This window comes from Stenella coeruleoalba (genome assembly GCF_951394435.1).
Source record: "Stenella coeruleoalba genome assembly, chromosome: 5".
In the NCBI taxonomy this organism is placed as follows: Eukaryota; Metazoa; Chordata; class Mammalia; order Artiodactyla; family Delphinidae; genus Stenella; species Stenella coeruleoalba.
In genome coordinates this window covers 77823920-77842478 of record NC_137150.1, presented here as the reverse complement: position 1 = coordinate 77842478, position 18559 = coordinate 77823920, and the positions used below count along the sequence as shown (strand labels likewise).

The following is an 18559-nucleotide window of genomic DNA, read 5'->3' as shown; positions in this document are numbered from 1 at the left end:
TCAAAAGGAATAGATTCAAATTATTCATTATAAGTTTTCACATGACTTAGAAAATATATACTGTATGTACAGTTCATTGTGAAAGGAATATTCAGACACAAAAACATTAAGAAGTGATTATTGGTTTGCAAGTGTTTTACAAGGAAGTTCAGAATTTGAAGAACTGGCTCACTGAATGTAAATTACAGCAGGTGTTTCAAAGAAACAAAAAACTCATAAGCTTTTTCAAAGTTGAGGTAAATTTGTTCATACTGGGAGAGGGGGGATGATTTTACCCACATGATTATTATATCTTTAGACATTAGTTTTGCAAATTTCAGGAATTACAACATTTTGTTAAGCAATGAGCAATTTAGCAACACAAGATTTCATCTCTTTGGAGACTATTTAGATAGACTAACTTCTTTCTTATTTGTTTCTCAGCATACACTGTGGGTTCACCCACACACACACACTCTTCCCACTCTTAACATGGGACTTGAAGTGAACACTTACTTATGTGGTGCAGGGTAAGGTGTCAGTTTGCTTCTTCATCATCAATCAGGATATACTGGTGTTTTAATGTTACAATTTTTTGTTATTTCAAGTTATGGTCCAAGATGACAACATAGCAGACTTTTGAACTCACCTCCTCCCACTGATACACCAAATCTAAAGCTCTAAATGGAGCAATTTCCTCTGAAAGATGTCCAGAAGTAGCTGATTAACTTCTAAACATTGGATGAATGAGAAAATACCCATGCGGAAACAGGTCTTGGCATACTCTCAAATACTGGGAGCCACTAAGAACAAAAATGAGCTTGGACAATCACAAAGGATTTAGAGACTACCAAGAGCTCATGCCAGGCTGAATGCTAAGGGTCACCTCCTGTAAAATGCCACTCCATCAAGCCTGGGGGAGGCCACAGCTTTGTCTATTGTGTAGAAACCAACACAAGGAAAACAAAGAAGGAGGAACATAATCCAAACAAAAGAAAAAGGTAAACTCCAGAAACAGAACTTAGTGAAACAGAGATAAGTGACTTACCTGATAAAGTGTTCAAAATAAGAACAATGCATTGAACAATGAATTTAAACAAAGAGATAGAAAATATATGAAAGTACCAAAAAGAAATCACAAACCTGAAGAATACAATAACTGCACAGAAAAATAGAGGCATTCAACAGACTGGATGGAGCAGAAAAGGATCAGTGAACTGTAAGACAGGAGAGTGGATTACATATAATCAGAAAAAAAAAGAGAGTGAAGATTACTTAGGGGACTTATAGGACAACATCCAGTGGACCAGTATTTGCATTATAGGGATCCCAGATGGAGAAGAAAGAGAAAAGGAAGAAACTTATTTGAAGAAATACTGGCTGAAAACTTCCGTAATCTGGGGAAGGAAACAGACATCTAGATCCAGGAAGCCCAGAAAGTTCAAAATAAGATAAATCCAAAGAGGCCTATATCAAGACACATAATTGTCCAAAGTTAAAGACAAGGACAGAACCTTAAAAGTAACAAGAGAAAAACAACTTGTTATCTACAATGGAATTTCCCATAAGACTATTAGCAGATTAGCAGAAAATTTGTAGGCCATCATGGAGTGGCATGATATATTCAAAGTGCTAAAAGAAGGAAAAAAACCTGCCAAATAAGTAACCTCTACCCAGAAAAGTTGTTCTTCAGAATTGAAGTAGAGATAAAGAGTTTTCCAAACAAGCAAAAGCAGAAAGAGTTCATCACCACTAGACTGGCCTTGAAAAAGTTATTAAAGGGATTTCTTTAATTTGAAACAAAAGGGTGTTAATTAGTAACAGGAAAACATATGAAAGTATAAATCTCACTAAGTAAATATATAGTAGAATTAAGAATAATCTAATGTTGTAATGGAGGTGGGTAAATCAGTTATAAATCTAGTATGAAGGCTAAAAGACAAAAGTAGTAAAAATAACTATAGCTAAAATAATTTCTTAAAGGATACACAAGATAAAAAGATGTAAATTATGATGCCAAAAATACAAAATTTGGGAGGGAGGGTAAAAATATACAGCTTCAGAATGCATTTGAACTTAAGTTGTTATGAACTTAAAACAGACTGTTATAAATATGTTTGTATACCTAAAACTAATACAGTTGTTCCTTGGTATCACTGGGGGATTGGTTCTAGGACTCCATGCTGATACCAGAATCTGCAGATGCTCAAGTCCTTTCTATAAAATGTCATAGTATGGTTGGCCCTCCATACCTGAGGGTTCCGTGGTTGGTTGAATCCATGGATGTGGAACCCATGGACACAGAGGTACAATGTTATGTGTCAAAAAATACATCAAGTTTTAAGGAATTAAAATAATGGTTTATATAAGCCTCAAAGTAACCACAAAGCAAAAACTTGTATTATATACATAAAAGAGAAAGGAAATCTAATCATACCACTACAGGAAAGCATCCAATCACAAAGGAAGAGAGCAAGAAAAGAAAGAAACAGCACTTATAAACAGCCAGAAAACAATTAACAAAATGGCAGTAAGTTCATACCTATCAATAGTTCCTCTAAATACAAATGGACTAAATTATTCAATGAAAAGACAAAGAGTGGCTTGAATGGTTTTATTGGGTTAGCCAAATAGTTCATTTGGGTTTTCCCCGTAACAGCTTATGGAAAAACCTGAATGAACTTTTTGGCCAGCCCAACTCAAAAATAAATAAATAAATATTAAGAGTTATAGAGGCAGAAATAGACAACAGTAGAAATAGTAGGGGAATATCCCAATTTCATCAAATGACAGTTCATCCAGACAGAAAATCAACTAATGTGTCAAATAAGAAATCAAAAGAAAAATTAAAAATCTCTTGACACAAATGAAAATGGAAATACAATATAACAAAACTTACGGTATGCAGCAAAAGCAGTTCTAAGAGGGAAGTTCATAGTGATAAGTGCCTACATTAAGAAACAAAATCTCAAACAACCCAATATACCTCAGGAACTGGAAAAAAGAAGGACAAATGAAGCCCAAAATTAGTAGAAGGAAGGAAATAAAGATCAGAACAGAAATAAATGAAATAGAGACTAAAAAGACAGTAGAAAAGATCAAAGAGCTGGTTTTTGAAAATACAAAATATACAAACCTTTAGCCAGATTCAAAGAAGAGAGGACTAAAATAAATAGTCAGAAATGAAAGAGGAGACGTTACAACTGGTACCACAAAAATACAAAGAATCGTAACATTCTACTATGAGAAATTGTATGCCAACAATTTGGAGAACCTAGAAGAAATAGATCAATTCTTAGATACAACCTTCTGGGACCAAGTCATGAAGAAATACAAAATCTGAACAGACCAGTTACTAGTAAAGAGATTAAATTAGTAATCAAACACCTCTTCACTGGTCAATTCTACCAAACATTAAAAGAATTAACAACACTCCTTCTCAAATTCTTCCAAAAAATAAAGAGGAGGGAACACTTCCAAACTCATTTTACAAGGCCAATATTACCCTGATACCAAAACCAGAAAAGGACACTACAAGAGAAGAAAATAACAGGCTAATATCACTGATGAACATAGATACAAAATCCTCAACAAAATATTATCAAACCAAATTCAGCAGTACATTAAGAGGATCTTATGATCAAGTAGAATTTATTCCAGGGATGAAAGGATGTTTCAACATATGCAAATTAATGTGATATATCATATTAACAAAATGAAGAAAAATTATATGATCATCTTGATAGATGCAGGAAAAACGTTTGACAAAATTCAGTATCTGTTTTTAATAAAAATTCACAACCAAGAGAGCATAGAGGGAATGGGCCTCAACACATACTGAAGACCATAAATTGACAAGGCCACAACTAACACCGTACTTAGAAGTGAAAAGCTGAAAGCTTTTCCTCCAAGATCAGGAATAAGACAAGGATGCCCATTCTTGCCACTTTCATTTAACATAATACTGGAAGTTCTAGCCAGAGCAATAAGGCAAGAAATATAAAGGGCATCCAAATCAGAATAGAAGAAGTAAAACTTTCTCTATTTGCAGATGACATAATCTTTACAGAAAACCACAAAGACTCCACCAAAAACTGTCAGAACTAATCAACAAATTCAGCAAAATTCCAAGATAGAAAATCAATATATAAAAGTCAATTGCGGGCTTCCCTGGTGGCATAGTGGTTGAGAGTCCACCTGCCAATGCAGGGGACACAGGTTCGTGCCCCGGTCCGGGAAGATCCCACATGCTGCGGAGCAGCTAGGCCCGTGAGCCATGGCCGCTGAGCCTGCGCATCCAGAGCCTGTGCTCCGCAACGGGAGAGGCCACAACAGTGAGAGGCCCGCGTACCAAAAAAAAAATTTTTTAAAGTCAATTGCCCAGCTTCCCTGGTGGTGCAGTAGTTGAGAGTCCGCCTGCCGATGCAGGGGACACGGGTCCGTGCCCCGGTCCGGGAAGATCCCACATGCCGCAGAGCGGCTGGGCCCGTGAGTCATGGCCGCTGAGCCTGCGCGTCTGGAGCCTGTGCTCCGCAATGGGAGAGGCCACAACAGTGAGAGGCCCGCATACCGCAACAAACAAACAAAAAAGTCAATTACCTTTCTATACACCAACAACAAATTATCAGAGAAATTAAGAAAAGAATAAAATATCCAGGAATAGATTTTACTGGGGAGTTGAAAGATCTAGACACTGAAAATAAGATGTTAATGAAAGAAACTGAATAAAACACAAATAAATGGAAAGATATTCTGTGCTCATGGATTGGAAGAACTAATATTTTTTAAACGTCCATACAGATTTAATGCAACCCCCTATGAAAATTCCAGTGGTATTTTTCACAGAAATAGAACAATCCTAAAATTTGTATGGAACCACGAAGGACCCCAAAGAGTCAAAGCAATCTTGAGAAAGAAGAACAAAGCTAGAGGCATCACATTTTCTGGTTTCAAACTGTTTCAAAGTTATAGCAATCAAAACAATATGGTATTGGCACAAAAACAGACACAGATCAATGGAACAGAAGAGAGATCCCAGAAATAAATTTATGCATATATCGTCAATTGATTTACAACAAAGAAGCCAAGAGTATACAATAGGGAAAGTATTCTCTTTCAAAATATTCTGGTGCTGGGAAAACTGGACAGCCACATGCAAAAGAATGAAACTTAACCTCTGTTTTACACCATACAGAAAAGCAACTCAAAATGGATTAAAGACTTGAATGTAAGACCTGAAACCTTAAAACTTCTAGAAGAAAACATAGGCATTATGCTCTTTGACATCAGTCTTAGCATTATTTTTTTTGGATTTGACACTAAAAGCAAAATTAAACTACATCAAACTAAAAAAGCTTCTGCACAACAAATGAAACCATCAATAAATGAAAAGTCACCCTACAGAATGGGAGAAAATATTTGCAAATCATATATCTTATAAGGGATAATATTCAAACTATATAAAGAGGTCATACAACTCAGTAACAAAAATCAAACAATCTGATTTAAAAAATGGGCAAAGGTATTGGGGTGCTGGTGTGATGAACTGGGAGATTGGGATTGACATATATACACTAATATGTATAAAATAGATAATAAGAACCTACTGTATAAAAAAATAAAATAAAATTCAAATCAAAAAAAATAATAAGGGAGGGAGGGAAAGAAGAGTTACCTCTGAACTATAAAAGTAAGCAAGGGTAAAGTTATGTGGGTTTTCATATATTTTAACTAACTGTTTGATACTGGCAACATTTTATATAGTTCAAAGCAAAGCCTTTTTATTTCATTTGTTTTCATGAATTTTAAAATCCAATACTTATTTTGATTTAGTATTATGTTGAACATTTATTTCACCATAGAATCACCCTCTGTGGCATAGGCATAATACTAATTCTCATTTTCTAGGAATCGTATGGTATATTAAAAAGTTTAACAAGACTAGTGTATCAAGTATTAAATTAAATCTTCATTTACATACTACTATAAAGCTTTGGCAAGGACTATGTTAAAAACAATTTCAACTGGAGTCAATAAGCCATTTTTCAGTAAATCACTATTGTACCTTACTCTATATAATATATACAATAAATCAAATACTGATTTAAAGATACAAGAGAATCAGCTAATTTAAAGAAACTTGTAATTTTTTTAGATTTGAGAATCTTTCTGTAAAATAAAGAATAACAATTTCCCATTTGCTCTAATCTGCTTATTGTTTTAAGGTTGAATTTTTTAGAATGTTGAATTTTCTCTAAATGGCATAGAGCACTACAGCTGAGATAAAACATCATTGTAATCAGGAAGCAGTTGTAGGAAACAAACCATTCCATTTATATTATGCAGAAAGTGACTTAATACAAGAAACTAGGTGCTTATCAAGTCATTGAAAGATGGAGACGTAAACTCTAAGCTTGGCCTACAGGTATGACTTTCAGAATAAGGCCACCAAACAGACATACCAGGGAAGCAGACAACTTTGCTACTGTTAGAAACAGAATCAGAAGACTACTGCCGATCAATTGTTGAACTGAAGAGCACATTGTTATAAGATCAGCGTTCTACTACAACTGCCTCTTGACATACAGAAAGCTTGTGACTGGACACTGGAATGTTGCTTCCAAAAACAAAACAAAGTAAAATCTCCATTGCAATAACACCAAAGCAGCATAAATATTGCTTCCATCCCATTTTCAAAATCACTTGCCAGACATTTTGAAGCCCTGAGCCACTATGTAAAAATGGCCACCATGCTATGAGGAAGCCCAAGCCTTCTAAAGAAGGCACCATTGACAGTCCCAACTGAGCTCAACCTTTGCATCATTCTAGCCCAGGCCATGTGAGTAAAGAAGCCTCCAAAAGGGGCTTCCCTGGTGGCGCAGTGGTTGAGAATCTGCCTGCTAATGCAGGGGACACGGGTTCGAGCCCTGGTCTGGGAAGATCCCACATGCCACGGAGCAACTGGGCCTGTGAGCCACAACTACTGAGCCTGTGCGTCTGGAGCCTGTGCTCTGCAACAAGAGGCCACGATAGTGAGAGGCCTGCGCACCGCGATGAAGAGTGGCCCCCGCTTGCCACAACTAGAGAAAGCCCTCACACAGAAACGAAGACCCAACACAGCAAAAATAAATAATAAACTCCTAACCCCAACATCTTCTTAAAAAAAAAAAAAAAAAAGAAGCCTCGAAAAGATTCCAAGCCCCTAGCCATTCAAGCATTCCTGACTAATGCCACAGACATCATGGATATAATATCCCCACCTTGCCTTAGTCTAAGTCCTTGCCCACAGAATCTGTAAGCATAATAAAATGATTGTTATTTTACATTATTAACATTTGGAGTGGTTTTTATGCAACAAGAGCTAAGCGAAACACATCATAGATATTTTATAAGTTTCAACAAGCATTTCAAAAACATGTTTAAAGATTATAATACTCTGTTATGTAATATATACCACAGTGTACCTAAAAGTTTATGCTAAATTGTAAAGGAGAGCTGGTTTCCAATTTTTATCTATAACTTAAACTATACTGAATAATTTTATCAATAGAGGTTTTTGTTTCTCTTTTGTATTTAGCATTATTTCTTTATCATAAATTTCCAGAATGACTGTGTCCGGGCTATAACCAAATTTCTTTATAAGTGTTTTGTATCTACTCATATCTATCTTGAATATTTACTGTGGTTTTAAAAAAATTAAAGCAAATTAACTTCCATATATTTAAAAATTTTTAGCAACAACAAAAAAAATCCTTTAAGTTAATCAGCCCTATTGAAAACAGAAGAATATGGCCAAAAACTCTGGGCTACCCATGTATAGTAATTTCAGCCAGACCTCATGAGTCAATCATGAGGAGCTGGGGAAAATGTGGCCATACAGTGGGTAGGGGGAAAAAAAGACCAGCATATTGAGTAATCTAATAATTGATACTGCCCTATTATGAGCTCAAATGAAACAATATTCACATGAAACAGCCACCAAATGATGGTAATAGATAGGCAGGGACCTTGGCTTAGCAAGTCCAGAGTCCTGGCTAAGTGAACAAATTTTACTGTTCTCAGAGCTCTGCTATATACTTTTGTACCTAGATAAGAGAACGTGAAGAGGACTGTAATCCATCCCACATTACTCTGGATAAGCCCTAGAACAAGGCTTCACACCTGTGGAAGGGGCAACTTTTCCTAACTGGTATGCCCAGAGGGGGGCAATTTGTACCTCCAAAGTAGTCACTCTAAGTCTTTGTTACTGGCAGCTATTGCCCTCAGTGTTCTTCCTATTTATAAGACTAGATTTGTTAGCAAAGGAGGGCTAGAGCTCTTGACTTCTGCTTCCCCCTAGCTAACTCATCGTGTGATACTTGTGCCTTTCCATTCAGGAAATCTGATTTCAGAGATCTAGGTTAATATGGAAGATGACTGGTCCCAAAGGGCTTGGATCTCAATGTACATTATACAGGCTATTCCTAAACCCTACGAAATATGCCATCAAAATTGCTACTCCTTACCAAATATTTTAGCTGACCCTGTGGCCTAGTTTTTAAGCATATAGACACTAAGTGAGAAAAATCTGGATTAGAATCCTGTCTCCATGAATACTACTTATGTAATATTAGATGATTTTCTGAACCCTTTATTCTGACCTTCATTTTCCTCACCTGCAAAAATCAGGATAATAAAGCACCTACCTTGCATAGTTGTTGTGAAGATTAAATGAATAATGTGTATAAAATACCTAGCATTTAAGTATTCAATAAATGTTAACTCATTTTAAAAAAATAGTAAAACAGGGCTTCCCTGGTGGCGCAGTGGTTGAGGGTCTGCCTGCCGATGCAGGGGACATGGGTTCGTGCCCTGGTCCAGGAAGATCCCACATGCTGCGGAGCAGCTGGGCCCGTGAGCCATGGCCGCTGAGCCTGCGCGTCCGGAGCCTGTGCTCCGCAACGGGAGAGGCCACAACAGTGAGAGGCCCGCATACAGCAAAAAAAAAAAAAAAATTATGCAAAAGAAAGTCTAATACTATAACCTATTTTGTATTGCTATTAAATGGCAGAATACATAATGAGGACATAGAATAAATTTTAAACTATGTTAACTAGTCAAATTTTAAAAACGAATCTTATATTTAATAAATATCATGAAAAATTTGGCTAAATACTTTGGCAAAATTGAAATTGTGACTAAATACTAAAATAGCACGGACTTAGCCATCTTTATATGTTTTGAAAAAAGGAATTCTCTTCATTTATTAATCTACACACTTAGATTCCTTTATATTAAGATTTAATTATGATATTTATGCTGCCTTCTTCCTCTTGGTACAGATCATGTAAATGGACACTGCACAAGTCCAACTTCTCAGAGTTGCAGTTCTGGAAAACGTCTTTCCAGTGCTGATGTTTCAAAAGTAAATCGCTGGGGTCCTGGAAGACCACCATTTCGAAAAGCACAGTCAGCTGCTTGCATGGAGATTTCTTTGCCAGTTACAACAGAAGGTAGGTTAAACATACAAATTTTTGTGGATACAATTAAAATTTGACATACCACAGTAACAGGAGCTGGAGGATAAGGGATGGTGGTCAGGTGTGAAAGATCTGAAAAACTATGGTCAGCTAGACAGTGAGCAGCTGAGAACCTGGTCGAGCCGTGGCCATGACTCCAAATCCATTCCTCACTACACCTCTTTCATCTCTAAAACCAGAATGGCTGTTTATGAGTAGGCTTTCACCTCCTCTGTACAAAGTGAGACCTATGTCTTAATCTGCACTCCCAGTTTCTTTCCATCTCAATGGTAAGCCTCTTAGTGTCTCTATCTGTAGATAGTTATTTAATGTCTTATAACCTTAGTTTCCTCAACTGTTAAGTGAATGTGACCAAGAAAAAGGGAAGACATTAAATTCTAAAGTTTGCAATCTCATCTTCGTATGTTTGAAAAAGGGAAGATTATTTGCTTACTTATGGAATTACTGTTAGGGGCAGGGAGTAAAGCACAAGAGCCAGAAGGCCTAAAATTAAGACACACACACACACACACACACACACACACACACACACACACACGGGAGTCCTGTAACTGCTGCTATTGTCTTGCTGATAAAAAGCTTTGGGACTAGAAATAGGAAAAAATAATCTTAGGAATATGCTATGGTAATTCTATGCTATAAAGTAATTCACCATTACCACCCCTCAAAAAACTTGGTAGTAATGATCTATATTATTCTTCAAATTTTTAAAATAAAATTTTTAGGGACTTCCCTGGTGGTCCAGTGGTTAAGGCTCTGCACTTCCACTGGAGGGAGCGTGGGTTCGATCCCTGGTTGGGGAACTAAGATCCCACATGCCATGCAGCTTGGCCAAGTAAAAAAAGAAAATTTTTAGTTTTTTCCTTTAACACTATGCCGTACTAAATTTGGTCCAGATGATCTTCTCTCACAGGTGCCTATGAATAGCAACCTAGAAACATTAGCTAGGAATGTTATAATGGAAGCAAAATGTAAAGGTTATAAAGGAAGTAGTACTTTTAATCACTGGATTGAATTGGGAATTTTGAGTTTTAGACTTTTCTGCCTCTAACTTGTTGATTCTGGGAAAATTACTTAACTCTATGTCTCTGTCTCCAAATCTGTAAAATATATAGATTATTTCCAAGCTCCCTCTCAGATCTAAATTCTATTACAAACAATTATTTGTATAAACTTGCTGAGGGATAGAAGGGGGAAATTAGGAATATTATATTTTGGTTTGTAGAAAAAGGGATAGTCTGGGGAACTTATATTTGGTTTTATTGTATATTATTTTATTTATATATTATATTATCTCTTTTTATAAAAATGAGTCACACTTATACCTATCAAAAAGGAAAGGAGAGGGAAGGCAGTAGAAAGAGGAATATGAGGAACTTGTACTCTGGAGTGATTATATGAACAATACAACCTTCCTAATATTTACCTGAGGTGGTGAGTTTCTGCTTGTTGGAGTGTTACACATGTGTAAGAGTTGATGAGCAGGAGAACCTGAAACCACCTTGTTTCCTTTAAGTGGGCTGAAGCCCTCTCAGAAAGATTATTGGTGGGGTGGCATTGTCTAGGACTCTGTATTTGGCCCTAGGCAAAGCCAAGACTGTATTTGCATTCAAAGTAGGCAGCTTGTAACTAGTTCAGGGAGATAACATTTGCTCTTTAGTCTTGGTGTAAATATAAATAGTTCAATTTTTACAATTTTAATTACTCCAAATATAACAAACTCAGAGGAATGTATTTACCACAGAACATTTGTGACCCTTCAGGTAAGTAGCCACAATGTTGTCAGTAAGTGGGAATTGTCAAGAAATCATTAGAAGTACTTCCAACAATTGAGAGATAGGAGGGAAACATAATTAAAACTGCACCAGAAGTTCTTGTAACCTTAACTATTCAGACTAAACATCTTTTTTTTCTAGATTAGAGAATTTCAACTAACTTGTGAGGTGAGGTAGAGAGAAAAACACAGTGGACTGGATCTCTGGAGACTCAAGGTCTAGTTCCAGCTCTTCCTAAGTTTATGATTTACACTTCTGGACTTGTCTCTTCATCTTCAAAATAAGCTGGTGAACTGGATAAACTGCCTTACAGATCAGTTAACAACGAATCAAGTTCTACTTCTCCCCCATAATTTTGGTTTTCAGTTACTAAGTTTGACTTTACTTGTTCTGGAAACACACTAAAACTAAATTTTTGGTTTTTAAATTCCCATAGAAAGTCGAGAAAATTCCTATAATCGCTCGAGAAGTTCTAGCATCTCCAGTATTGACAAAGATTCTAAAGAAGCGATTACAGCACTATACTTCATGGAGTCCTTTGTTCGGAAAAATGACTGTACTATCTCCCCTTGTTTGTTTGTTGGAACTAGTCTGGGAATGGTGTTAATCATCTCCCTAAACCTACCTTCAGCAGATGAACAAAGATTTACAGAGCCAGTCATGGTATTGCCAAGTGGTAAGAGTTTTTATTTATTCCTTCATTGCTACTTTTTCAAATTTAAATATATGGTATTTTAAAACATTTAATTTGTATTGATCTGGAGCAAAGATTTAAGTATTCTGTATAATAGGAACTATTAAGAATTTTATAAATCATATACTATCCCAAGTATTGCAGCTTACTTGCAGGGTGAAATAGTCAACCATTTCTATGGTAATAAATTGTGGAACTCCCAACCTAAACAATGCCTTGGGAAATAAGTTTCTGAAAAGCATTTAGGAAAGCCTTAAAGCGAAAGTTTAAAATTTTTAATGAATTGAAGCATTTCTCCAAAGTTACATGCCAGATCAGAGCCTATGAGTGTTTTACATCATCCTTAAAGAACTCAGATGATTAAGTTGGAAGCAGTCTGACTTGACGTGGCTTTCTGAATTCATTGATAATCTGTGCCCATCTTGTTTTGAAGCCATGCCACACAATTTCTTCCCTTTTTATCCTAGTACCTAGAGAATTTGACCCACGTTATGAGTATTGTTGCTAAAGTATATGTTGTATTCTCTTCCTACTTGACTTGTCTTTTTCCTTTTAAAGAGATGTGTGATTCCTCCTGTTATTCCTTTGAGTATTTTAAAATTTATTCTGATCAATAGCTTTTTCATATATAGAAAAGAGAGTAAAAGTTATCTGAAAAACATTTCTTAAGTAAAAATAATTTTATTAATATATAGGATAAGGGATTTTATTTTAAAAGAACACATATATGGCATGGTAAGTTAGATAGAGTTCTGTTTTCTTTGTTAACTGGTATGCTAAATTCATATAGATGGATTGTAACTTACTGTAGGTAGAACAGTCAGCTCTCTACTAGTGAGGCAAATTCAGATAAACATATTGTATTTTGTGTGTGTATGGCTTAAAAAACAGAAGTTTATTTTCTCACACTTCTGGAGGCCCAAGATTAAGGTGTTGGCAGGGCTGGTTTCTTCTGAGGCTTCTCTACTTGGCTTGCAGTTGGCCACACTCTCACCATATTCTCACGTGGCTGTCCCTCTGTGTGCTTGTACCCCTGGTGTCTCCCCATGTTTCCTAACCTCTTCTTGGAAAGGCATTTGACAGTTTGGATGAGGGCCCGCCCTATCAGCCTCATTTTAATTTAATCACCTCTTTAAAGGCTCTGTCTCAAATATGGTCACATTCTAAGTCAATGGAGTTTAGGCCTTCAACATATGAATTTGGCGTGGGGGAGGACAAAATGCAGCCCATAACATGCACCATATTTTAAAAGTTAATCTGTTAGGATCACTAGATTTTAATTGTAAACATATTTCACAATAAGAAAATATCTTTTATTATAGTTCTAATTTTAAGGAAATATGTATAATTCTCTTATACTGGTTGAGAGAGAGCCAGATCAGTAAGGTCAAAATGAATTTTTAAGTATTAATTCAATCCATTATTTAACTCAATAAATTTGTATACAGATTGGATACCTAATATATGCCATGTATTCATCAAATTTAAAGGTAAAAATCAAACTCCTGTATACACAAGTTTACAACTGTGAGTGAAAGACAGTTTTCTAATAAGAGATTTTCTAACGAATGTGGTTTTCTATGCCACAAGCATAGAAATAAACAAGTGTCTGGAACTAATTTAATGGATCTCTCAGTACTATAAGAAAGTTCTTCAACATTCTTAGCAATTAGACTTAAAATGATGGCAAAATACAAAATAAGTATATATTTAACTTAATATTCTGGCATCTGGTTCATAAATATTTGCGTACTTTTTCCTTATCCATTAAAGAGAGATAATGAGAAGCTATCTTCAAGTTTCTATGTCAGTATTCCATTCTTTCAAGATGTTAGTTAATATATCAGTATCACTTCATCAGTTGTAACGAATGTACCACACTAATACAAGACCTTAATAACAGGAAAGGACAAAGGGGGCATATGGGAACTCTCTGTACTATCTGCTCAATTTTCTGTAAACCTAAGATTGCTCTAAAAATATTAAGTCTATTAAGCAGTACCTGTAAGGGAGGAAACTATGAGTCTAGGTTCAGATCTGTTTTATAATTAACCACTGAAAGAGAAATAGCCTAATTGGAAGCCATAATTTATGACAATAAAAAGAAAAAGGAAGGTGGAGTTTCATAAGAAAATATAGAGGAACTTCCCTGGTGGTCCAGTGGTTAAGAATCCGTCTTGCAATGCAGGGGACACTGGTTCGATCCCTGGTCAGGGAACTAAGATCCCACGTGCTGCGGGGAACTAAGCCCGCGTGCCGCAACTACTGAGCCCATGTGCCACAACTAGAGAGCCCGAGTGCCACAACTAGAGAGCCCACGTGCTCTGGAGCCTGTGCACCACAACTAGAGAGAGAAGCCAGCACACCCGCGCACTGCAACAAGATCCCGGGTGCCACAACTAAGACCTGACGCAGCAATCAATCAATACATACTACAACAAGAAAGGGTTGCAAGTGGAATAGTCTGATAGAACTTAAAAAAGAAAGAAAAAGAAAAACTATAGAGATGACAGAAAGCCAATTCAAATTTAAAGTAGAAAACTTGTCCCCTCTTCCTCACATCTCACTTCCTGACTCCTTCTTCACCTTCTTTCCAGTATCTACTCTCCACTAGTCTCCACTGTTCCACTAGTCCCTGCCCTATCGGTACTGCTCTAGATTATGGGAACCATTTTTAAAGGTTTGGAATCGGAGGCATCTCCCTCTTCTGTTGCCAGTGCTAAAGTGGGTGACATGTTCTCAGGCTCTGAAGGCATTCTTCCCATCAAAACATTGTTAAATTACCTTTTATCAGTTGGCCTAGCAAAATTTATCTGAGTCTAGCAATTTCCTCAAAGTTGAATACAATCTATTTTGAAATTTATTCATCCATTCATTCAACATACATTTCCCAAGCTCATACTAATTAATTAGTCACTGGGGATACAATGGTGATCAGGACACAGAATGATCTTTATTCCCAGATTATATGTAGGGAAGAACAAAAGTAAACAGAAAATTACAATCAGGAAAGTAAAGAATACTGTGCAGCATAGGAGGCGGGGGTTTGGGGAAGACCTCTCTAACACAGCAGCCATCTGAAATGGGACCGGTTTGGAAGGGAGCTGTGCATAGTACTGATGTTTAAGAGTAATTTAAAGCAGCATGAGTAAAAACCTAGAGGTAAAAAAGAGCATGGCACAGCCAAAGCCTAGAGATAGAATGGTGCTAGTTGAGGCTGGAAAAGCAGGCAGGGGAAGATTAGAGGGCCTTACAACCATGTTAAGGAGCTGGAAAAGACTTCCTAGATCTGTGGGGTTTTTGTTTGTACAAAAAAAAAAATTGTGACGTGGTATGCTTTTTTATCTCAACCGCTGGTGCTTAAATTTTCTAATTGTAAAAAAATCCAAATACAGATGAAGATAAATGAAAATTACGCCACCAGCAAACATTCCCCCTTCTCTGTCGCATCTCCCCCTCCACACTTCTGCCCCTAGAAATTTTACTCTCCAACAGTAATTCTTTGAGAAATTTGCTGAGATTCTAATTTTAAAGCCACTTTATTGAAGTATGATTGACATATAAAAAGCTGTACATATTTAACGTAAACACCTTGATGAGTTTGGAGACAAGTACACATCCATGAAACCATGACCAAAATCTATGCCATAAACTTATTTATAACCTCCAAAAGTTTCCTACCCCTCTAATTTTTTGAGACTCACTTTAAATCCTATTTCATTTCCATGTAACGCTTTGTGCTACCAGCTACAAATTATTCTGTAATTACCAATCCTGCTACATGAAGTGCCTATCACTGCTTTGTAAAAAAAAATTATTTTCATGCTTCATGATCAAACTAGAGATTTAAACTCATGATTAAACTAAAGATTTTCCATAATAAATTCATTCTCTTTACCCCCGAACTATTTCTTCTTGCTCTTCTCCCCATTTCTGTTAATAGTGCCATGATGCTACCTAGATGACTTCCATCACTTCCGTTTCTTTTCTGATCCCTTTACTTACTGCCTCTGTACTGGTCTTATTACAATATTGTCTTCATCACCTAATTTCTATACACCATATTCTCTGATACCTTTCACTTACCCATAGAAGCAATTTCTTGAAAATCTTGGAAGTCAGTGATCTCTATAAGCTCAGCTTTGTTCTACCTTTCTAATCTGATTTCCTGCTACTTCCCAGCACCAGCTCTCTGGTCCAACCAGTCTTATTTCCTCACTTCCCTTTTCTCTTTGCTACCTGTCAATCATCTATCATTGGTGGATATCATATGAACTTCATGTTTGTTGCCAAAATTTTGGAAAACGTGTATCAAGTTTCTTGGGAGCTGTAAGATTTGGAAGAATTTTCTACAGACTAGCTCTTGGATCCAGACATTTCAAATTTCAAATCTTGTTTCTTCTACATTATCTATATATTTCTAATATTGACATAGTATATAATTTGTAATATGATCTTCAGCCCTGCACTTCCATGTCAGATTAATGCTGAGTTGCATCAGGGTGGTGGGAGTTTTCCTAGGAGCCATTCCTATACCTAAAAGGCTTTCAATAACCTAGACATGGTAGTGATTGTGAATCACGTACATAAGTCTACTAAATTCTAGATGTACCCCCATCTTAATTTCCCCTTGTCCAGATTCCTGAAATGCCTATTCACTACAATGTCACTTAACTGGAAAAAAATTACAGTGGAAAGAGAAAGGAGTTTAACTTGATTGTGGTTAAAATATTTTAGTTTCACAAACTCAAAACCCATGAACACATGCCTCACTTAAAGAAGGGCTGATAAAGAAAAATTAAAAATGTAAGAGATAAAGATTTGTGTAGATGGACTTACCTCATTTTCTCTAGATTTTCCTTTTTGTATACTAAGGATATGATTTTAACTTACTAATTCAGTTTTTTATTACATATTATCTAAGCTTAGATATATTTGTTTACATATCATCTAAGCTTAGATATATTTGTTTTCATATGCAAAAGTATATCAGAGATGATCTTCTTGCCTTTATTCTTTTTCTTACAGTATTCTTGTGTTGTCCTTTGCCTGCTGACAAGAAATATCTCCTAGACTTACCCTCTACTCTAGACTTTTCCCAGCCCACTCCCTATGTCAGACTTACTTGCTAGCATTTAATTCCTTTAAAATCTAGCTCTCTGATGAAGAACAATTAACTTATGCAAATGTATAGATGAGTGAATGTGCTATCTCACAGATATAATATGAAACTAGTTAATAGGTTTTGTCTGGAGATCAAATGAGAAGGATGTAGTTTTTCATCTTAAGTCTAAACCTTGATGAGAAATTTCGCTCTATGCAAGTATTTAGTTAGGGCCTTTCCATGTAAGATGTGTATATTTCAAACATATTTGTGAAATTCATGCATTATATCTTAAAAACTAATACAGTAAGAATATAGTTCAAGCATAATGATTGTATTTGACTGAAGTATAATCACAGCTTAATACAGGAAAACAAATATACACACTCCACTTATAGGTAGCAGCTCTATTAGTTGTTTACAGTTCTTATTACTAGTTGTATTGAATGTGCTTGTAGCAATTCTATTTTCCCCAAAGTAGATATACTGTCACTTGAAACTGCTGAATAAAGCATGGAATCTGTCTAAGCCCTTAATAGCTAGACACGTGGGAAGCTATTAAGATTTTTAGATATTTTAAAATTCATTGAATTAAAAAAGCAAAATAAAATTCTCTACAGGTACTATCAAAAAAATGAAATTTCACATACCCTTTTGTCACATGCTACTGTCATGAATTCAAACTCTTGCCAGACTCCCTTCTTTTATGGAGAGATTAAAAGAATGTACTTCTTTGGGAAAATCCAATGATCTAGATACATAGTTCTTAATATAGTAGGATAACCTAGAAGAAATGGATAAACTCCTAGAAACATATAACCGACCAAGACTGAATCATGAAGAAACAGACAGTCTCAACAGACCTGTAACTAATAAGGAGATTTAATCAGTAATCAAAAATCTCTCAACAAAGAAAAGCCCACTTATCTTTTTAAATTTAATTTCACATTAATTTATCTTGATTGTCTTGACAACAAATTCTCATCAATGATACGGAAATTTGAACTAAAGCACTAAATCACTGAATTTTAGAGTGAGAAAACACCTAAAGATTATCCATCCCAGTAGCCATCACTTTAGTCTGTATCAGAATCACTTGGAGGGTTTGTTACAACCATTCTCAGAGTTTCTAATTCAGTAGGTCTGGGATGGAGTCTGAGAATTTGCTTTTAAATAAGCCGCAGGTGATAATAGTACAAATGCAGTTTTGCATGCTGGGATGGAGAAAACAATGTTCTTTCCTCCTGTATAGGGAAAAAGCCAGTCCTTCCTCCTTCTGTGTTTCTCCTGTGCGTTTCCTTTACTTTCACACGACTACCACACTCACAACACTTCTGACACCAGATGAGTGGAGGTTTTCTCCACAAACAAGCAAGTCTCTGAGACACCAGCTGGGTGTTCCACAATTTAACACAATTCGGACACTATCTACATGGAAATAGTGTCAGATCACACAGGGTAAGTTCTCAGTCCAATGAGACTGTCCCCT

General features: G+C 36.1%; 1 protein-coding gene across 2 annotated transcripts in view; it reads left to right on the top strand.

Annotated features, from left to right (window-relative positions):
- The window catches only part of STXBP5L (syntaxin binding protein 5L), a 369562-nt gene that overhangs the window by 333999 nt on the left and 17004 nt on the right, over window positions 1–18559 (top strand). For both annotated transcript variants that reach the window (XM_079922719.1, XM_079922720.1), the window contains 2 exons: window positions 9300–9470; window positions 11709–11948. In XM_079922719.1, coding sequence (XP_079778845.1) covers window positions 9300–9470; window positions 11709–11948 — 411 coding nt within the window. The remainder of the gene's footprint in view (window positions 1–9299; window positions 9471–11708; window positions 11949–18559) is intronic.